This window comes from Zootoca vivipara, chromosome 5 (genome assembly GCF_965207765.1).
Source record: "Zootoca vivipara chromosome 5, rZooViv2.hap1.1, whole genome shotgun sequence".
NCBI lineage: Eukaryota > Metazoa > Chordata > Lepidosauria > Squamata > Lacertidae > Zootoca > Zootoca vivipara.
In genome coordinates, this window is record NC_142588.1 from 53,516,997 (window position 1) to 53,540,577 (window position 23,581).

A 23,581-nucleotide genomic window follows, 5' to 3' on the forward strand; every position below is an offset into this window, starting at 1 on the left:
TGTCTGTACTGTGCTTACCAGATTCTGCTTCAGCCAATTAACATTTTGTTGGGAAGCAGAGGCGGGGCAGGAGGAGCAGCCTACTTAGCTGTCAGAGAGTGTTTCTGTGTTATACACCAGGTTTAATCATTCATGCCTGCCAACTTTTGAAGATGTAAAAGAAAGATTTAGTTCTTTCCTGGTCCACAGCTGCTGCTGTCCTTATCACAGCAACTACCGGTACTACTAAGAGAAAATGTCCAAGGTAAAGCCTCCAATTATTGCATCGACACATGTCAACCACACATAACATTGCTAGATATACTAGAAGCAAAAAGTATGTCAAACTGAGACTGGGGAAACCCAAGTACAAATCTCCATTCAACCATGAAGCTCCCTCCCTGGCTGACCTTGATAACAATATCTCAGCCTAACCTACCATACAAATCAGAGATTGGTCAGCTGTTAACATGCAACCCAACCCTTGCGGTTAACAGCAAGACAACCTCTGGTTTGTTTCCTGCCCACTGAGCTTGAGAATAGAGTAGTCTTTTTATGCAGCATTAGCACACAGCTCATTCATAAACTATGGTTTCAACATGTCATGTGAATCATGACACTGACAGGCACCATGTTACAATCATTTTGGTTCCAGGTTAAAAGTTATTTGCAGGCATTTTAAATTTTAGAATTGGTTTTATAGTCTGCTTGGCTTGTTTTTACTTTCCTCCATGTCAATGATGCTTTGAATGATAACTTTACTGTTTTCAGTGTACAGTCATACCTCGGTTAAGTACGCTTCAGGCTGAGTACTTTCAATTTAAGTACTCTGAGGACCCGTCTGGAACGGATTAATCCACTTTCCATTACTTTCAATGGAAAAGTTCGCTTCAGGTTAAGTACACTTCAGGTTTAGTACGGACTTCCAGAACCAATTACAGTCATACCTCAGGTTAAGTACGCTTCAGGTTGAGTACTTTCAATTTAAGTACTCTGCGGACCCGTCTGGAATGGATTAATCCACTTTCCATTACTTTCAATAGGAAAGTTTACTTCAGGTTAAGTACGGACTTCCAGAACCAATTAAGTACTTAACCTGAGGTACCACTGTATTTTATTTTTATGTTCTGTTGTAAGCCCTTTGTATACTGCCCTCGTATCTTTATAGATGGACAGTTAAAAATATTTTTAGTAAACAAGTAAACAAATTTTCATTACCTACAACATAAAAGAGAAGGGCAAAAGTCTGATGTTCACACTTGCTCATTCTCAAACTCCAAGCCATTTGGTTATTACACTTCAACTGGACATTATTTTTTGAAAGAATGTCAAATCCTGCCAACAGATGGTATCAAACAAAAAATATCTTATAGAATTAACAGAAGCATGAAACTGTTTTAGTGGAAAGTGCGAATTTCAACACTTAAGGTAGTTAAGCAATGAGGGCAAGTATAGTTTTGAAAAGCTTATGCAGATGCCTATTTGCCTGTGGATATCCATGATTTGGGCTTCTTCCACTCAAAGCTTTATATTATCACCCATTGGCTAAAATGGGGAGCATCTTCCATGCACATACAATAATCCTGAAAAGCAAAGCTTTACAGAGTAGAAGTCCCCTATCTAACACAATACCTAAACTTTGTAAATCTGAAAGCAGACACATTTCGCCAAGGGAAAAAGGCAGTATTTTATAAATACTGCCTTAAAAAGTGCCAGCTATGATTGGGTTCTTTCCCACACATTTAATTTGTACCCAATATATCTTTCTGATGGTTACAGCCTTATATTTTGCCTTAGTAATGAATAAATAAGTAGCTCCCTAAAATCTGAGAACTTTCCAAAATCAGCACAAGACCTTTCTATTTAGATGGTATGAACCACCAGGGTTTTTATTTTTATTTTAAAGAAATAAATACATAGAAACTTGCACGGTTAAGTATACATAGACAAAATTATAATAAATTCAAATGAAAATATTAAAATATTAATAGCACAAATTATATTATTCATAAAAAGACCAAACAACTGAAGAAATACTAATGTGTTATCACTTTCTTTCTCTGCTTTTCTTACAGAGGAAGCTGGCGGTAGCCTAGAGTTATTGTTTGCAATCCATGCATCTTTCAATAAATTACTGTAAATATAATTAGATGTTCCAAACGCTGAGATATTGCGGCAGGGTCCTGTGAAGGTCATGTGTACACTTATGTGTTTATAGTTTGAATGTGAAATAAAAGTTTTGCAAAATCTCGAAGAAGCTGTCTTTATTTTGTCTTTGTTGAATGACTGGAAAGTGGGACAGCTTTAATACAGCTGAGCCTCTTAATTGTCTAGGCCTAGCCTACTAGCCTACTATTACAGAAGGACCCAGGTGGCGCTGTGGGTTAAACTACAGAGTCTAGGGCTTGCTGATCAGAAGGTCGGCGGTTCGAATCCCTGCAATGGGGTGAGCTCCCGTTGCTCGGTCCCAGCTCCTGCCCACTTAGCAGTTTGAAAGCACATCAAAGTGCAAGTAGATAAATAGGTACCACTACAGCGGGAAGGTAAACGGCGTTTCCGTGCGCTGCTCTGGTTCGCCAGAAGCAACTTTGTCATGCTGGCCACATGACCCAGAAGCTGTCTGCAGACAAACGCTGGCTCCCTCGGCCTATAGAGCAAGATGAGCGCCGCAACCCTAGAGTCGGATACGACTGGACCTGATGGTCAGGGGCCCCTTTACCTTTACATTTTTAGCCTACTATTACAATGATCTTGGCTCAAATCCATCTGAATTAGGGTGCAAAGCGAACATATAAATTTGTTTAATAAATAATTAAATGGAAAATCCTCACACTCAATGACTTGCATGCAAACTGGCTATATTTTTTAACATGTTTGGAAACTAAAAATAAACATTTTTTCCATGAAGCAAGCCAAATCTAAAACAGCCTTTGATGCTAACTTCCCCTGCTTCAGTCAGATGCTCAGCATACACACACCACTGGCACTCTGCAATGTTCTGTCACAGAGCCCCACAGGGTGATTTTAGTTCTCCAAGGGTCATTCTTTATGTAACTAAAATAGCATCCATGCACCAGCCTGCCTGTGAGAAATGACACATTTACAGAAGTACAGTTTTGCTTTTTCTGGTGAAGGAAATCTCCCCATTCCCTCACTCTTAATGGTGCGATGAGGATTGGGCATGCTTATAAACTGAAGGGATAAAAATTGTGATTTATTTTTTTTAAATGGATACATACAAATTATCAGTGGCTTTGTACTTTGCATTCTTAAAATAAAAGAGGAGACAGCTATTTTTCAATCTGCTGGCAGAACTTTAAAAGATGCTTAAGTTTTGTAGTTTCATGAAGTCCAGACCTTCTATAATCCTTTTAAAAATAGTCCTGATAATTCACTTTTTTAAAAAAAATTGGCCACTCAAGCCCAGCATTCTGGAGAAGCAGGAGGAAGAGTAGAGTAACAGTGAAGTATTCATGGCTAGATGTTGCCAACATTCTAACAGCAATCAACAGCAGAGGCTCTTCTACACACAGAAGGCCCTATCATTTTACTTTCTCCAAAACAGCTTTCTCCCTAGATCATGAAAATCAATAAGTACAATACTTTAGGTTTTCGGCTATTTTTTTTTTTAAAAACCCACATTATTATAGTAGTGTGAAATATAGGTTCATTATAAGCATTTTTTTAAAAGACAAAGAGAGACACAGGCAGAATAAAAAGGCTGGAATGGATCTGCAGCTTCTGCTTGCGTTCCTTCCTGGAAGTGATGTCGGCGTGAATGGCTCCTGCAGTAGTACCGGTAGTATGGGAAGAGGAGGGTGTGACAAGACACCCTTCACTTAAGCCAGGCATAGGCAACCTTAGCTCTCCAGATGTTTTGGAACTACAACTCCCATGATCCCTAGCTAACAGGGCCAGTGGTCAGGGATCATGGGAGTTGTAGTTCCAAAACATCTGGAGAGCCAGGTTGCCTATGCCTAACTTAAGCTCAGTAATATGACCACTGCTGTAGGTGTGTTATAAATCTCTGCCTGTATTTCTTCAGCAGAGTTTTTCAATTAACTGTTCATGATAGTGTTTATATTTACCAGCAGCAATATATTATAATTAGGTGAAGGGGAACCCGCGAACACTTAACCCTCATTCAGAACAACTAAATAAGGATAAGCCACTTTTAGAACAAAACTTGAACTTTGTTTACACTCAAAGATGTTACAGAGATTAATGGTTACTTTTGACAGGTACAAAACTGTTTCAAACAGAGCTTTTAAGATTTTAAAAAATAAAATAAAATAAAATAATGATTTAAACCTGTCACTAGACATAACGTCTTTGTAGGATGACTATTGCCTTGCACTATACATACAACACTTCCAGCCCTTCTAGAGTCTTGACCTTCCCCCCAGGCAGATAGAACCTTGTCTGTCCGCATACAATCTCTATCTCTAACTGACAGTCAATTCATTATCTGTCCTCACTGACATCAACCCTTTCTAATGCCACTCAGATAGTCAGAGACCCCTTCTGCCCACCCAGACAGAAAGTCCCTATCTCTAATCTCAGGTCCCTATCAAACCCACAGACAATCTCTGCCTGCATTCTCTCACAGTCCCTATCTGGATCTTAAATTCCACTCTCCCTCTCCCCCCCCCCCCGCCCCCATTGGCTGATTGACTTGCCAGCTCCCTCTGGCTGCCCTCAGCTAGATCTGCCCTGCCTCTGGTCAGCTCAACATGGGTCTTTTACGCTGCATGAAAAATGTCCTGTTTTGGCTTCTTGGCCATTATTTCATGGTTGCTTTGTTAGTTTTCTGCCTCTTGATCTTTTCTTCGCTATTTTCTTTTACCTATTATTCCGTTTCTTCCTTTGTTGAAATAAACAGAGAAAAATTCCTGGCTACACACCCCAAAGAAACGTGCTGCACACGCCTATTCATATAATATGAATAGGTCTAATGAGTAGGCCCTTTTGGAAATGTATTAAAAGAAATAACAAGCATACTGAGTTATGATCTCCTAAGAGATGCTGAGATAATAATATTTGCATACCTTAAGGCCTGAGAAATGACAGTTCATTTATAGACAGCAGCAAAAATTATTTGCCCAAAATGGATAAGCTCTACAGACACTGTGATATTGAATATCTGGGATATGGCATATATGGTGAAATTAAACAACTTCATGAGACAGATAGACTGATTAGCTTACTATTTCAACAAAATAAAAGCTCAATTTTTCAATAAAGCACAAGATGAAATTAACCTACAGTTTTTATTCCAGTAATTTTAGGTGCAGCAAAAATACATTTTATATTTGCACCATAATATTCATAATATTTGCTTGTAATTTTTAGCATTTTTAATCAGCTTGTAATAATATTCCTTTTATGACTTAATTGCATATATTAAAACAACCACAGTTGTTTAAAAGATTTAAGCTGATCTGTATATTTATATCTGATATTTTAAAGTTCTCTATAGACCAATCCATATACAAAGGATGAAATGAAGAGAAACCAAGGCCAAGATTATGAAGGTAATTGGACATAAATTACTGAAGTCTGCATCAAAGGAATTAAGAATAGTAATACTTGGATGCCGCATTTGTTATCCACAAATCATGAAACAGTCTCAAAAGGCTCAGATATATAAATGGCAGCATCTCACTCTATTCATTTTACTTCCAGCAAAAGAAATATTTGAATTTGTTTGATCAGTCATGCAAAAATTCACAACCATATTAGTTGTAAGTAAACGGAATAAAAGCTGAGTGCCTCATAAAAGGCATACTACAAAAACAAAAGAACAAACTCAAATATCACCAACCTTTTGACATAAAACAAGTCACATAAATAGTACCTGATTGGAAGACATATCTGGCTAAGCCTTGCATCAACTCTGCTGGCCACGTCGGTGGTGCAGATTCCCCGGTTTCACGCTTAAGTCGAAATGTCAGTTCAAATCCAAAACCACTTGGTCCATCTGATCCAGTAAACCTGGATGAAGTTAATGACAAAAGGTTTCACAACAATAAAGCATCATAAGCAGATGAGATTATGATGCCACTATGTCATTCATTCCTTGTGCAAGGGAAAACATTAGAAAGAACCCCCAAATATGTCTCAGAAAATGACGTCAAAATCTGTTCAGGACCAAGAGTTAATTATCTCAGATCCTACCAAGATCCACGAGCTATAATGCCTTCCCCAACTTTAACTTGTTATTTATTTTTAAAAAATATTATCATGAAAATCAAGTCAAGGAATGGAATTGTATGAATGGATCATCTACGTTTCTCTCTCACGCACCTGTATTTCCTATTCTGTTCATATTTACCAAACATGTTTGCTCTGCATTCCAGGCTTTGCCAACTACCATGATACAGAAAATATATTGGGACACTCTACAAGTATACATCTATTATTATTTCTATTAATTAACCTATACAAAAGATACAATTAAAAGGGAGCATTCAGAACTGGTTGTTTATATAGCATAAGCTGTTCAAATGTTGTATACAAAGCATTGGAAACAACTGGGAATACCAGTGAATGAATGGTATTAATAAAATATGGAAGGATGCTGTAATGACTAAACCAACCAACTACAGAAGTCTGAGAGAAAGATGCTAGACCTGATTTACAGGCGACTCCCCACCTATGCAGGGGTTACATTCCAGGCCTACGTGTGCATAAGTGAAATTGCATAAAGTGGGGAGCACCCTCTAAACACCTTTTAAACATCCTCTCTGCTGCTCTCTCTCCAATATGAACCAAAAATACTGTATGCAAAAATATCCACAACTAGAATTGAAGCTATGGGACTATAAAGTGGGGAGCTATGGGACTATAAAGTGGGGAGCACCCTCTAAACACCTTTTAAACATCCTCTCTGCTGCTCTCTCTCCAATGTGAACCAAAAATACTGTATGCAAAAATATCCACAACTAGAATTGAAGCTATGGGACTAGCAGGAGGCTCGGGGACCAGCACATCAGCTGTTAGGTGGGGAGGCTGAGCAACATAAACAAAGCCCCGCTGCACCTCCAATCTCTCTTTTTTTTTTAATATTTTTTATTAAACATTTTATAAAATATTAAAAAATACAAAAATACATCAATACAGACAAAACAAAACAAAAGCATATCATCTTCAATCAATTTTTTTAAAATCATTGTCTTTTTGGCTTCCCCAATTCCCCACTATCTGATTTTCTTTTTAAATACATCTATAGCAGTTTCTATTTCATCTTTTTTTTTTACATCCATTCATAATAATCCCTTTGGTCTTATGCTCATCTTTCTACTTATGTACCAATTTTTCTACAATTTAAATTCCTCTTTTCTCCCTATTGCCTTAACTTCTGTATTTCCCTAGATATTCAAACTTTCTACTTTCAAAAATAGTTCCCTAAATATATTTTAAATTTCCTCCAATCTTTTTCAACTCTATCACTTGCTTGATCTCGGAGTCTTCCTGTCAATTCTGCCAATTCCATAAAGTCCAGAATTTTCATTTGCCATTCCTGTAAAGAAGGCAATTCCTCTTTTTTCCAATATTTTGCAATTAAAATCCTCGCAGCCGTGGTGGCATACATAAAAAAATTAACATCGTTTTTGGGGATTTCCTCCCCCACTATTCCAAGTAAAAAGGCTTCCGGTTTTTTCAAAAATACATTCTCTTCAGGGTTTCCTTTCCCCTCACTGATGTCCACTTTGGGCTGGGGGGGGGGTGTCTCCTCACAAGCCATGACCACTCTCCAGCTCTCTCCTGCCATTTCCGGGTATGAATTGAATTATTTGACGATTTCCTGACACGGCACGTAAGTGGGGGGACACCTGTCTTTATAATTAGGTGGAAGCCATACAACTTTATACCCAGAATGATCCCCCCGACTGCAATACTGTTTCAATTAAATATGAGGAAACAAAATAGCAATTGCGGTAACTACAATCTTTGTAAATTGAGAAATCTGATTATTCAGTGTCCTGTGACACCTGTATTTCAGAACACAGCCTTCTATTTTGTATTTATGAATTATTATCTGAATTTTTTCTTTGTAAGAGTGTCAGATGGTTTTAGAACTAATATATATGATTATATGCAGCTAACTATGGAAGGCAATCAGCAAAGATATGTATGGGTGGAATAAGCTTAAGTTCTCCATTATAGTTATACAGTACTCACTACTGCTAAAATGATAGCATTTTCACGTCTTATGTTTTTATTTCAAACTTGGCCAGTAGAAATCACATCAGCACATCCGAGTCTTTGGCAGAAAGGTGAATGTGTTCCTATTTCAATCTAAACATCCACATATTTTAAAAACCTTACTATATACACCCCCACATTCCAGCATCTAGGGGGTTCACAACTTCTTCTTGTATTATAAAACACATGATTCTGGTTCATTATAACTAGAGACATAAATAGATAATGAAACTAAAAGTGGGTGAGTATGGAGACATTCTTCTAAGTGTCTATCTGTTTTTAAAACACAAATTTTGATCTCTACAATTTTTTGATCTCTCTCTTTGCATTAACAGGCCCCCCAAATTTTAGGCTTTCTAATTCAAAGTTAAAGCTCTTTGCCAAAATGTATACATTCTCACTTTAGTAGGTAATTTCCCCCGCATTCCAGTGTAAAATAACTACATTATTGAAAGAAAGATATGAGGTACCTCTTTTTCACTGGACAGGGAGAAAAGTATATCACATATTTACTTTAAAGTAAGGAGTACTTGCATGTAAACATATTTATGAAGATGACCACTGGGGCAGTAGGCAGGGGGACTTAACTGTTTATGTGTAACTATGCCACCATTCCAATGAGCAAAGTACAAGCAGCACTTCAGGCTAATTTTCAGTGTAATTTGAACTTTGTTTTTAGAAGCTAACACACTGCCAACATATACACCACTGAAGTCTTTAAAACAGGCCAGGAGTCTTTTCAATTAGCCAATCCCAATTCAGCTAGTAACATCTGCAGTACTTTGCATGCTAGTGTGTTCCCAATACCACAAAATGCTGCTAGAACATGAAAACTGAAAATTAAGCTAGACTTGTCACACTGCCAAATTACATGAAACCAATAACTTTAGACATTTACTTTGCACTATTTTTGCTCTCTTGGACTCAAACTGCGTATTACATGAGATTTTTCTCTCAACACTGTTTATTTTAATCTAAAGCAGCATGCCCAAAGGGGGGGGGGGAGAGGAGAGACTGCTCAACTCTTTCTTCACTGGTCCTTTTCTAGTTTCATGACCACATCTCCTATCAAGCCTTTTTTTTCATTTATGGGTGAGAAATGCAGATAACCATATAGGTGAAAGAGAAACTTGGGAAGAATGATTTTGAACTGGTTAAGGTTAACAGAGGAAAGAGCCTTAATTGTTCAGTTGGCCAGGTTTTAACTGAGTTTGAACTATATCACCTGGTGTCCACTTCAACCATGTTTGATGGCCTGGATTCCTACCTTTGGTTTTTTTTCGTTTTTTTAAAGGGCAAGTCCCTAACCAGAAATATAACGCAAAAGAGGCAGGGACAACTCTGCTCATCATTCTGAAAGAAGCATGTTCCCTGCTTACTTTCATTGTGCTTAATCAATAAGGGAAGCGGTGCAAGACATGGAGGCACAGGACACATTCACATGTACCATGCAGAAGCCAACAGTGTTTCACCCCTGTTCAAAATGGGGAGAAACAAACCATACCTGGCTTAGTGTGATGTGCAAAATAGATAGCATGGTTTATTTCACTCAAACAAATCACAATTGGTAAGCCAACGCTGGTTTGCATATGCTGATCCCCAGTTTCAAAACAATGCTAAGCCAGGAGGTCGCTGCTTGTTCCTCCCAAACACAAGCGGAGGGGAGTGAAGTGACCAAGATCAGCTCATGCAAAGTTTGCCATCGGCAGCTTTGTATGACATGCAAATGCAGTCACTGGTGCCAATGCGAAATTTATTCCAAAGCAACTAGTATGTTTGAAAACAAAAATTCCTAAGGAAGAGGGAGTTAAACCCCCCCATTCCATGCCTGTGGCAACCCGAATGCAAGTTGCAGAGTTGGAAGGGACCCTGAGGGTCATCTAGTCAGTATTGTTAGAAACTCCTCAGAAAGGCTTAACAGATCAGGACTCGGAAGACGGCACGTGTAATTGTTGTAGGATTAAGTTTGCTTTTCAGTTTATAATAAGCAAGAATAATTTTCCTTGCAAAACTCTTGCTCCTGTGAGCTCACACACATTGGTGCAATATCACATTTACCGTACTACAATTTCTGGGGGGAAATGTTCAAGATCAAACAGTATTCAACTTTTCAGTATTCAAACTAATAAGTATTTCTAATATTTTTTCAATTAGTCTTACATTACACAATACACAAACCACACTGGAATTGTTTTTATGGAATGTCTGTAACTCACATATATAAAAACAATTAGTTCCATTTAGTTTATCTGGCTGATGTCTGTTTTTTGCCAAAGGAGACAGAGAGAGATCTGGTAATGCTGCCTTCCTAGGCCTCACAGAGAATGCTATTATTAGTCAGTTCAGTGACCTGTTGCAAGAAGGAACAGGATTTTCCCCATTCCTACAGAGCCCATGAACAGATACAAATTAATCAGTTAGAAAACAGGTAATTAGCAGTTTAGAAAACTGATTAGCAGTTTTGGAGGCTCGGAATATTGAACAATGTAGAAAACAAGCATGATCCAGCTTGGGTTCACCTAATGCAGGATAGAAATAGTTAGGAGGAATGATGCAATGAGGACTAGCATGTGAAAGCACAGGTCACACACAGCAGCCCAACCTCCCAAAGACCTTGAAGAACTCAGTGAAAGGGGAACTGGGATTCTCAGTTCTAACCTAGAATGCGTAAGTCAGGAGTTAACAAAAGTGCCAACATGCTAATGTCTTAAAAGAAAAGAAAAAGCTCTCGGACATTTGTTAGCTTTACTGTTCTTGAACAGCCAGCCCTCCCTGCCCCCCACACCACAACTATTATCACTGTGCACTGGGAAACTATTTTACACTAGAAAGGAAAGAGGGTTATTCTCCAAAGAAGAACATGCAAGATATGCTGCAGAGCGGCTTTGCCCCGAGCTAAACTTGGTTACATTCCTTTTATTAAAAGCAGCCTTCCTTGTAAGTTCAACTACTGTGCTGTAAACATAAAACAAGTCTCCCTCCACAGTTAAAAAAAAATCTTGAACTCTAAAATATTTAACAATAAGGATGTGTTTTAGTTCCAGGGATTGTGTGTGAGTTTAAGCAGTGCAAGGCAGCCTCTCTGTAGGTGGCCCGTCTTTTACATTAACTACTTTAAACAAATGACATTTTAAAGCCAAACACACACAAGAAAATAAATTCCACAAGGTGGCCATGGCTTCAAGGGAGGTCTACCACCAACAGAGAACAGGAAATATGAAAAAGTGCCTTGATGCTGTGAATGAGGGAGGCAGGATACTATTTGAGGTGTGTGGCTGAATGTTTCAAGATTTATAAAATTGCCCTAAGCAAATGTGCATGAAATGGGGGACATTCATTTTCCTCCTTTTTGAAGAAAAGTAAATTGCTATGGGTAAAATAGTTTGGATAACAAGTAGAGTTGTAATATTTTCTAGATTTTATTGTTTTATCTTTTTGTAAACCACAAGGCATGGGTCTTTTTTTTGGACAATCAAACAGTGTAAAAACAGTATAAAATTTATGAAATAAAATAAAATAAGATAAAGGGATATTCCAGATATCATACACCAAAAAGGGCAAGTTAGTTGTCCTTAGTCCTAAACTGAATCAGAACTAAAGATATTGCCTCTTCCTGATATACTTAAGAATCCAATTTCAACAATATTAATTCCACAGCTACAAACTCCATCCTGACAAATGTACCGTACTGACTGAAGATGTTGAAATTTAAAGCTGGTGTCATGTTTGCCATTACAACATAAAGTTCTTTTGCCTAGTATTTTTTGAATGAAAAAGACATCTAAAATCAGGAATAATTCATGCCACTACAGTGCTTTTAAATAAATTTATTTATTTAGATTTAAACAACCAGTATTTAAGCAGAAAAGGAAAACCACACCCTTCTAACTAGAAATAAGTTTGCCAACAAGGAAGCATGGGTGGGCTACATTTCTGCCTTTGCAGGATCATTAAAATATAAAATTTAAGTTAACATTCACACCTCACTTGTTACATCTGTTTGCAATTCCATTATTAATACAGTGGCCTCAATTCAAGCTAGACATTCTTATTTCAAAATACAGTACTGTGAGCCTGTGTTGCCCTGATTAGTGGGCATGGCCCTTTCCTTTCCACAGAAACTGGGGACCAAGGAGCTGATTCTAATGGCATTCTGCTGCTAGCAACAGGGTAACAGATTAAATTAGAGTTGATTAACTTAAAATATTACCAACCCAAACCAGTGGCTTCAAGTTACAAAAAAGGAGAGTCAGACTAAACATCAGGAAGATGTTTCTAATGATAAGAACTATTCAACATTGGAACAGACTCCCTTGGAAAGTGATGGACTCTCCTTCACTGGCGGTTTGTAAGCAGAGGTTGGATGGCCCTCTCATAGGTGCTTTAGTTGAATTTCTGCATTGCAGGAGGTTGGACTAGATGACCCTGAGGTTCCCTTTCCAACTCTATGATTCTGTGACTACCTTGAAGCCTAATTAGTGTCATATGGGAAGGGGCATTACCTCAAAGCCTGCTGAATCAGGCCAATGGCCTATAGAGTCCAGCATCCTGTTCTCACAACAGCCAACCAGATGCCGGCGGGACTGTGTCCTAGAGGCTTGCAGGGTGCTAGATGGGCTAAAATGCAGTTTACTCCAGATCAAATAACTTGTGCCACCACTGCACTGATTGTTATAACCAGGCCTCTCTGTGACTAGCCTGACACTTTTCTGTCAGTGTGGAATCTACAAATGACATAAGGTTAGCCCAACACCCATCCACCTGAATCCCCTATTGTCACAGGGGCAAAATGAAACATGGTACACTATATCCTAATCAACTACATATTTAAATAAAATGTTAACAGATATGAAGCTACAGTTTCAATGGTTGTATGTAACCAACCCATATTCAGTGCAGACCAATTTAAGTTATATTCAAAACAAACACACTGAAATCAATGTACTTATGTCATGTTAGGTTCACACTTCATAAAGTGGTATACAGTCCATGAGCACCACAGGCATGCTGAGTCAACTGATTTTAATGGGTCTACTCAGAGTATGACCAATAACATTGTCCTGACACTCAATGCTGCAGAAAATAGAGGAAGTCTTCAGGACTGGGTCTCACTAGCAACACAGGTGACAGGGACAGGGCAGCTAGTTGTAAATGTTACTGTGTGTATGCTTTAGAAAAGTTGCAAAAAACAAAAGCATGGCTTTGGTGCTCATGGACTGTATACCACTTTAATGACGTGTGAAGCTAACATGATAGACACACAGAGGTATAAATGGCAGAGAATTGTAAACAGCAATGCCAAAGGCTATAAAGTGTTACAGGAACTTTAAGTGACATTTCTATGGAAAAGTAAGCAAAGTTACTATTCACAATAGCAGTAATTGGCAATAATATAATCCTTCCTATGCTAAATTAACACCTACAGTGGGAGACTTTCTCTCAAACCTTGAACAAATATAATAAAATTTGTGATAAAATTCTAGTTTAGCAATTTCATATTGAATTCCAGTAGCTATTTTTAAAAAACTTTTGTTGAAACCTGGTACTTGCAGGCCAGCAACAATGCTCTGGGAAAAGACAGCCCCATTCTATCTTTGTCACATAAATCTATTTTTTGTATATGTGTGTGCATGCATGCTGCTTCTATCACATTTCTGTCTACTACAGAAAGTCACAATCCACAGTAAATGGGAATTATTGAAAACTTACTCATGTACTCTGTTATCACCATACAAGTCACTCAGTCCAAAGCTTACATAGTGCCAGTGCTCAGGAACATTCTGGGATGGACTCCCCAAATTCCTGTACATACTGACGTAGTCAAGAGGATCAGGTCCACCTAACCTATTTGAAAAAAGGACAAGAGTAAGCTGCAGGTCAGTATTAGAGGTGGGGATGGTTTTCAGCAAATGCATTTATCAACACTCAATATCATTAAACCCACTTCCTTCAGAAAAAACTCATGGTAGACAGGCAAGAACTTTGCCCTGTTGTTGTTGTACTAGATCTATGTTGTTGCCATGCCTTCAAAGCATCTCATATATTTTGTTTTATTACCAAATTACATTTTTAGTATTTTTGTTTACTAAATTAAAGGCAAGTCTGAAAATATACTACATGTCTCACAAGACAAAATGATTCTTTTTCAAAATGAGCGATAAGAATGAAAATTCTTATACAAGAGCCAGTCCCTTCCAATACAAGGTAGAAAGGTCAGGAATAAAATATATTTACTATATATTTAAAGTGTTTCTTCAAAGTAAGTCATTTGTCTCAAACACCCAATTAATGTTCACAAAACAGAGCCACAGAAAATATTACTTTAAAAAAAGAAAGAAACGTCATAATGCAAGCCCTAATTAACTTCAGAAATAAATAACTTAATTTCCCACCTAAGCTTTCTGCTCTGAAGGAAATAATGTGGAATATTCAGCTCTACAAAATGCTATTAGGACCACCCCCTGTTTACATACATTTACATATACATATAGGTAAAGGAAGGACAGATCGTGAACCTGAGGCTCCAATACTTTGGCCACCTCATGAGAAGAGAAGACTTCCTGGAAAAGACCCTGATGTTGGGAAAGATTGAGGGCACTAGGAGAAGGGGACGACAGAGGACGAGATGGTTGGACAGTGTTCTCGAAGCTACGAACATGAGTTTGACCAAACTGCGGGAGGCAGTGGAAGACAGGAGTGCCTGGCGTGCTCTGGTCCATGGGGTCACGAAGAGTCGGAAACGACTAAACGACTAAACAACACCACATATAGGTAAAACCAACAGTTATAAAGCAAGAGGCATTGCTACTTTGTTTCTAATAAGATGCAGAAAAGGCAATTAAAAATAAAGTTGGCTAACTGAGGACATCTTCTAATAATCAATTAAGTTGTTTTAACTCAAACAATTAAACATTGAAGCCCTACTATTCATACTCATGAAAGCAGTCGGAATCAGTAGTGTTGCCAGGCATATCACCTTCTTAAAATCTGCAAGAAAATGTGTGTCAGACTATTGGTGCATCTACTGCAAGGGGGTGGGGACAGGATGCAGGGGACCCAATCCACACAGAGTTCACAATCTGGGAAATCTAGTTTGCATCCCTGTCTGCATTCACCATTCCTCATCTAGCTAGGGGAGAAGCTGGGTGGTATTATTATTTATACCCCGCCCATCTGGCTGGGCCTCCCCAGCCACTCTGGGCGGCTTCCAACAGAAATATTAAAATACACTAATTTCTTAAAGATTAAAAGCTTCCCTAAACTTATAGGGTATAATTATGTAGCCCTCCCCACCCACGCCCATGCAAAGGTGGGGGACAGCAGAGTACCCTTGTCCCAGGCCTCAGAGGACTAAGCTGGTTGCCTCCCCCCCACTAGAGACTAGCTGATTTTTTGAGTTTATAACTTTATTCTAACAAGACGTCCACCCCAGGCCTCAGACAAGCTCTGCACAGGCCTGCTGCCCCCGCCCACTCCTGAATAACATCTTTCTTGATGAAGAGGAGTTCTGGAGAACTAGACGGCTTGCTACCATTTTGTGAGATTTTGGTTGGTTGTAATAAAGGTATTGCCCAACTGTGGATTTTGGAGAATATTTCTGATGCACAAACACACCTACTTTTGTTTTTTATGTACTGTAAACAATTATTTTCAGCTACATAATGAAGAATGCTGTGTCTAACCACTTTTTTTTCTATGAATCCCAATTATAAGCAAGATAACTTTTCAGAATTCTCTTTGGAACAGTCACAAAGGTTAGCACACAGGATGTGAGCCTTCTAAACTCCCTCTACCAAAGGATTCATTTGGAAGAAAGAACATTAGCCTCATATTTGCAAGCGGCACAATGTAGCTTCAATGCTTTAAACATTGGGAAAGTGCTTAATCAGCACTGTTTTTGAGAGCGTGAAACTAAAGCAGAGTATGCTGATCAGACCATTCTCACTAATGAAAAATAACCCTTGCACACACTTTAGGAGACTATTCCTGGGGAAGCATTAAATAAATAAAAACACTAAAGTTTAAGTCATGAATTGTTGTGTTCCACTTTGAGAAACAAAAAGCTGAGAAGAAAGCCCTTTAAAAAAGGAAACCTGTCCTCAGTTTGTTCAATCAACCCAAAACCTGAGTGCAATCTCCTTAGTGCTTAAGTATTAGATTACATGCTATAAAATTTTCAGATGGCATCTCCATTTGAAAGGGAACAGATGAGGGGAAACTAGCATCTATTACTGGTGATAGATTGAAGTAATTTTAATCTGTTTTTGTGTTTTAATTTATGTGTTTTTAAGTATGGTTGTACATTTTTCTTGATTATATTGTTTTATCTTTTTGTAAACCACTGTGAGGCTTTTTACAATCCAGTGGTATATAAATGTTATGAATTAAATAAATAATAAAGCTATGCTTGATTCCACTGGTAACAGCAAAAACTGGTAGGAACATATAATTTTTTGGGTAATTCTACTCTAGTGTTTAAAGCAGGCATCCCCAAACTGCGGCCCTCCAGATTTTTTGCCTACAACTCCCATGATCCCTACCGTAGCTAACAGGACCAGTGGTCAGGGATGATGGGAATTGTAGTCCAAAACATCTGGAGGGCCAAAGTTTGGGGATGCCTGGTCTAAAGTACCGTAATGGGAATGTTATTTGAGCATTCACCAGCCACTGTACCTGAAAAAAAAATTATTTTGCTTTTGCCTAGAGCTTTCTAAGAAAAAGGCTATACTGTACTGTAATACAATGTTTAGTATACTCTCTAGTCTTCTCCAGCTTCTGCTGGGTCACCAGCTCAGACTAGACCCCTCCTCCTTCACAAAGACCATTAGAACAGACTGCCTTGCATGCAGAAGAAGGGACAGCATGTGAGGCAGACTGTCTTCACCACCATCTCTATCAGCAAGGGCTGCAGGCCCCCAATATCACAGCATGCTATGTTTTGCAGCAACATCTATCTATCTATACATACATATTATACCCTACCCCAGTGTTTCCCAACCTTGTGCCTCCAGATGTTTTGAGACTACAATTCCCATCATCCCTAGCTAGCAGGACTAGTGGTCAGGAATGATGGGAATTGTAGTCCGAAAACAGCTGGAGGCACAAGGTTGGGAAACACTGCCCTACCCTACCTCCCCAAAGAACCCAAAGGTACTTAAACTAGAAATGTGGGAAGTGCTACACATGGATCAGGTAAGACTTGAAAGTTTGGCTGGAAGGAACTGAGATAGGTAACTGTTGCCAGATGGACCAGCCAGAAGAAAAAAGCATAGAGGTAGCAGTTACCTTGCCTGGCTTATCATTTAGCTGTCTCAATTGTCACAGAAGAAGGCAAAATAGGCAAACTATACTCCATGAAAACTGGTGCCATAATAAAATGTGTTAGGCTGCAATCCTTACCCCTCTTACCGGTACCTGTGATAAGTCCCTCTGAATACAACAGGACTTACTTCTAAGTACTGTAGGTATTATCAGGATTGAAATCTTAGCTTTTAAGGTGCCACATATTCTTTTAGTTCTTTCTCCCTTTAAGTAACTGATAACCTTAAGAGTCCACAGGTAGCATGTTTACAGTATGTGTGAGTGGACATAGATGCATGGTTCCTCATGGCCACCAACTGAGTCATTCAAATTTCTTCTCCAGTTCTTTTTTAAAAGGTTTCCCAATATTTGACAAATTCAGTCATGGACTATGGCTCAAATGACGACTTGTCTCATGAACTTCTTTGTAAAAGATAAATGAGCCTAACACAGAGATCGCCTAGTTACAGGTAGGTAGCCGTGTTGGTCTGCCGTAGTTGAAACAAAATTAAAAAACTCCTTACAGTAGCACCTTAGAGACCAACTAAGTTTGTCATTGGTATGAGTTTTCATGTGCATTCACACTTCTTCAGATCACCTAAACATTGCCCCTGTGTTCTGGGCATTAGCATCCTATCTGAACATCATAGAATGGAAAAGTTGAAAGGGACCATGAGCGTCATCAACCCCAACCACTGCAATGCAGGAGTCTTTCACTCAATATGGGGCTCAAACCCACAACCCTGAGATTAAGAGTCTCATGCTCTACTGACTGAGCTATAAGGATGCTTCATATGCAACCTTCATCTAGAGCAAGGTGGTCCAATCTGTGGCCTATGGGCTGTATGCATTTGACACCCACCCACCCCTTGTGCTGTCTTCCCAAAGCCAGGTAAGTGAGGCACTGTGCTTTGGGAAGGAGGTATGAGGGCTCTAGGACCCTAGGACCCTACCAGAGCCTCATGCCTCCTCCTCATCTTAGCATTTGGGAAGGCAGCATGAGAGGTTGGTGGGGGTGTCCCCTCAAACTTTTCAAGTGGGGCCACTCTGATCTAGATAGTTACATTAATAGCTGGCATACAGAGTTTCCCCATCCATCCATTTAGTTGAGAAAGCTACAACTCCCACCCCAAACCAAAGCATAAGCTAATTTCCAACCAGAAGATAGGGGCAGAGGGCATACAGCATCCCCATGACACCAGCTGTTTCAGCATTTTCAATTTCTATATAGGCAAAGAAAGTGGTTGTTATGAAGAGGAGAGACAACTTTACAGAAGAGCTTCTGAGACACACAAAATAACAAATTAGCTCTGTGCAAGCATCCAAAGATATGTGCCATTGGGAGGCTAAAGAAGATGAGCATTCCAAATAAGTTTTGATCAGCATTGTCTGGGCCAGATGCTTGTCTCACAACTATTCTTTGGCAAACAGACATTTCAGACTACCTCCTAGTGCTTGTTATTTCTCACTGAGGAAGAGCAGCTCGGAGCTATGTAGGGTTACTGAAGGAGATAAAAATACCACTCCAAATCAAAGTAGCTAAGGCAACACTACTTGAAATAGGCGGAGTTTGTTTTTTAATCTACATATGGCTCTGCTACAAGCAGAATTATCCTGACTCTCACCAACATAAGGTTATTGCAGTCCCTAGTTTGCATTTTATTTTGTGGAAACCAGTGAAATCCCATGCCTATGCAGATTTTTTTTTAGCTTATTGCACATTCAAACAGATTTGTCACACTCAATCCAGGGAACTCATTGCCACATCAGATGCAAACAGCCTGTGGTAAAACTGCATTCAGTAAGAACTAGCCAGATTCACAGAAAGTAGTTAAAGACATCACAGCACAAAATATTCTGGTGTCACTAAACATAAATAGCCAGAAAATTTTATTGGAAAAGGTAATGCACACATTACTATATTAAACCAGTATAAGCTAACTACTTATACTGGTTTAAGTAGTGATCGTGAAGCTGAGGCTCCAATACTTTGGCCACCTCATGAGAAGAGAAGACTCCCTGGAAAAGACCCTGATGTTGGGAAAGATTGAGGGCACTAGGAGAAGGGGACGACAGAGGACGAGATGGTTGGACAGTGTTCTCGAAGCTACGAACATGAGTTTGACCAAACTGCGGGAGGCAGTGCAAGACAGGAATGCCTGGCGTGCTATGGTCCATGGGGTCACGAAGAGTCGGACACGACTAAACGACTAAACAACAACAACAACAAGCTAACTACTGTCTAACTAGGTTTCCTGTCCTGAATATGGGTATGATGGGTGTCACTTATATTTGTGAATAGGTCCTCCCATTATAAAAAGGGTATAGCTGCATAATGTTCTCCCAATAGCATATTTTTGACTCAACAAAACCTAGAATCGAAATAACAAAGGCTATAGCAAGCTCAAAACTGAGTAGAACAGACAGTTCCAGCTGGGACATTCAAGCTACAACCAATAATCCCAGCAACCCCTAACTAAGTACAGTGGTACCTCGGGTTACAGATGCTTCGGGTTACAAACACCGCTAACCAGGAAGTGTTTGCTCCAGGTTAAGAACATTGCCCCAGGATATGAAATGAAATCGCGTGCCAGCGGAGCAGCGGCAACAGGAGGCCCCATTAGCAAAAGTGTGCTTCAGGTTAAGAACTGTTTCGGGTTAAGAATGGACCTCTAGAACGAATTAAGTTAGTAACCCGAGGTACCACTGTAAAGGTAAAGGACCCCTGACAGTTAAGTCCAGTCGCGAATGACTCTGGGGTTGCGGTGCTCATCTCGCTTTACTGGCTGAGGGAGCCGACGTCTGGCCACAGACACTTTTTCTAGGACTGGGTCATGTGGCCAGCATGACTAAGCCGCTTTTGGCAAAACCAGAGCAGCGCATGGAAACGCCATTTACCTTCCCGCCAGAGTGGTACCTATTTATCTACTTGCACTTTGACGTGCTTTTGAACTGCTAGGTTGGCAGGAGCTGGGACCAAGCAACGGGACTTAGTCGCAGGGATTAGAACCGCTGACCTTCCGATCAGCAAGCCCTAGGCTCAGTGGTTTAGACCACAGCGCCACCCACGTCCCTAACCCTTAACTACTGTGCCCAGAATTCCATGAGAGAAATGTGCTTTGAGTGTGCTTTAAAACATAGCACGTACAAAACTAAAGTGTATAAGACACAGGAGGTTAAACTTAGGAGATGGACATGCAGCATTGGGCCACACTAACAAATGAACATGTACACATTAAGTATCAGCACAGGTGAAGCAATTCATGTAAATTGTACAGAGTCCTTGTGTAAACAGTTGCATGCAATCATTCAGGGCATGCACAATAAGTCTTTGCCTGTCTGAAGATCAAAGAGGGCACGTGCATATATTTAACTATAGAGGCACACAAAATTAGAGAGAAGGAAAGATGAAGGAAGGTAGAGAGAGAAAAAGAAAAACAGAGGGAAAGGAACACACTTCTGCAAAAAGTATTGCACAAGAATGTCACAAAGCAGTTTTAATAACAAGTGCAATATACAGTCAACAGGTTTACCACACCTATCAGCCAATCACCCCTCCCCACCCTCTCACTATATATAAGGGTCTGGTGACTACTCTTTCAGTGCATCTGAATAAGTGTGCATGCACAGGAAAGCTCATACCAATGACAAACTTAGTTGGTCTCTAAGGTGCTACTGGAAGGATTTTGTTTGTTTGTTTCAAGTGCGATATAGAGAGGCTTCCTTAAGTCTATGCACCCACTTTTGCAAAACTTGCAAGCGGCAAGTGGAACACCGCTCACTACTTTATTTTACCTCAATAAAAGGAAAGTATCTTCAGCCAAGTCCTCTAGCTAGTGTATTACTCAGGGTGGAGAAGTATTTCACCATCCTAAGGGGACTACTTATACCAAAGTTTAAGAATGGCTGCTCTCTCAACCCACCTCACACACAGGTCAAGATTTCACCGTGGCTATGGGTCCCCACACAGCTCGGCCTGCTCCCTAGCAAAACCCCCCTCTCATATCAACGCCGCCTCAACCCTCACCTCTTTACAACACTGTGCCCAGATCAATGAACGAAGCTCTGAAAAGATCACGGGCCCCTCTTAAAAACCCCTATTCCAACTGAGGCCTAAATCTGCACATCCTGTGAGGGTTGAGGACTCTGACCAAGAGGCTGACCCCCACCTCCTCGCTCAGAGAGATGCCGCCCTCCCTCCTCCCTCCTCCTGCCTCCGCCCCTCACCTACCAACTCCCCGAAACTAAAGTCTGGCACATCCGAGGCGAAAAGGCCCAGGGCACCCGGGAAACCCCAAACTCTCCCACCACAAAGCCCCTCCGGGCCTTCCGAGAGACCCTCCCCACAAACCCACTCGACCTCCGTCGCCAAGTCCTGCCTCAGATACCGCCCCCCCCCCGCCGTTTCAGGGAGCCTAGATACCTCCCGGGGCTTCTTCGCCCACCCGCTGCCCCTCACCCCCACAGCCAATGCATACAAACAGCAGCCTTTCCCGTAAAAACTGCCCCAGACCCTGAACCTCCTTCAGGGACCCCCAAGGCCTCCCTCCCTCCCTGGGAACCCCTCGCCCCCCGCAGCGGACGCCGAGCGGGTCCTTCCTTCCCCTCCACTCACCAGTACTTGATGATGGCGGTGACCTGCAGCGGGTTGGGCTGCTCCGGGTACAGGCGCCGGCACTCGCCGTAGATGCCGTGCAGCCCCGGGGGGAAGAGCGGAGGGAAGGGGGCCGCCGCCGCCACCGCCGCCGTAGCGGGGCCGGGGGGAGCGGGGGCGGCGGTCTCCATGGAGGAGCCTGCAAAGCGGGGGAGAGGAAGAGAGGGCGCGCGGGAGCTGCGCACCCCGCGGGGCACCGGAAGGGCCGAGCGAAGGACGGCAGCCCTGTCCCGCATGCACAGCCCAAATGGTCGCTCCCAACTCCCTTCGCGACCCCGGCCCCGAGCGGCGGCGTCCCGCCTCCTCCCGCCTTGACAGGCAGGCGACATCGCCAATCCCCCGCGCCTTGAAGCCGAAGTTGCCGACGCCGCGTTAACCTCTTCCTGAGGCACAACCCTGACACCTAGGGGCGCCCACCTGCCATTGCAAGACGTCTTTCTGCCCGGAGGAAGAGGGAGGGCTTGAGGGGGGAGGAAGAGTCGCCCGAGCTTCAAGCTCAGCCAGGCTGTGGAAAAGCAGGGTTTTGTGGCAAAAACTGGGAGAAGGGTATTTGCGATGTAGGCTCCTCTTGGTCTGAAGCCCCTTTGCCATCTGCTCGCTCTCTCTGCTATGGGGGTTGGTAGTTGCGCCCTTGCTATATGGGGACTCCGCGCAACGCCAAAGTAGAGGCGACATGAGGTCATTTCAGGATAACAAGCATCAATGATCATGTTTTTCTTATCATTATCCCCACCCTTCCTCCTTCATTACAGGATCAAAAAAAAAAAACCTTGTGAGGTTGGTTAAGGCTGAAAGAGTGACAAGTTCAAAGCCACCCCCACGTATCATCCAGAATGAGGGGGTATTTGAACCCAGTTTTTTTTTAACCATTCTAGTATGACACAGTACCTTCAGCATCAAGCCAGCTGTCTCTTAAAAATGATTTAAAATAATTGATCCTACAAATACATGCTTATTTATTTTATTTCACGTGTTTGTATACTGCTTCATTGTCAGAATTTTTAAGCAGCGTACATAAAATTGTGATGAATAAGAACAATTAAAATTCAGCATAGAAACAAAAAGGAAAAAACACAACACAGGCTTGGGACCACAGCACTCAATGAAACAGTACTTACGAGCTATGCTCTGTGATTGGGCTGGGATATAAGGGATCCGGTGGTCTTTAAGATATCCTGGACCAAAGTTGCTAAAGGACTTGTAAATGCAACAACCTTTACCCAATAATATACAGTATTAGTAGCCAGTGCAAGCTTTTAAGCACCAGTATTATGTGCTGAAGTTACTCTGTCCCCATCAAGAGCTTTTGGACCAGGCACAAGGATAATCACACATGCAGTGTATTCCAGTAATAAAGTCCTGAGTTACCAATTGCTGCAGATATGCTATCCCTGACCAAGAATGGCTGTAGTTGACACTAAGATGGATCCAGGAGCACCC

At 40.9% G+C, this 23,581-nt stretch overlaps 1 protein-coding gene across 2 annotated transcripts in view; it reads right to left on the reverse strand.

The window, feature by feature from the left end:
* The window catches only part of SUFU (SUFU negative regulator of hedgehog signaling), a 77,378-nt gene extending 54,000 nt beyond the window's left edge, over positions 1 to 23,378 (reverse strand). For both annotated transcript variants that reach the window (XM_060274707.2, XM_035132658.3), the window contains exons 1-3: positions 22,103 to 23,378; positions 13,897 to 14,031; positions 5,837 to 5,973 (exon numbers count right to left, since the gene is read on the reverse strand). In XM_060274707.2, the coding sequence (XP_060130690.2) occupies positions 5,837 to 5,973; positions 13,897 to 14,031; positions 22,103 to 22,851 (1,021 nt within the window). In that variant the 5' untranslated portion in view covers positions 22,852 to 23,378. The remainder of the gene's footprint in view (positions 1 to 5,836; positions 5,974 to 13,896; positions 14,032 to 22,102) is intronic.
* Between the last annotated feature and the right edge of the window lie 203 nt (positions 23,379 to 23,581).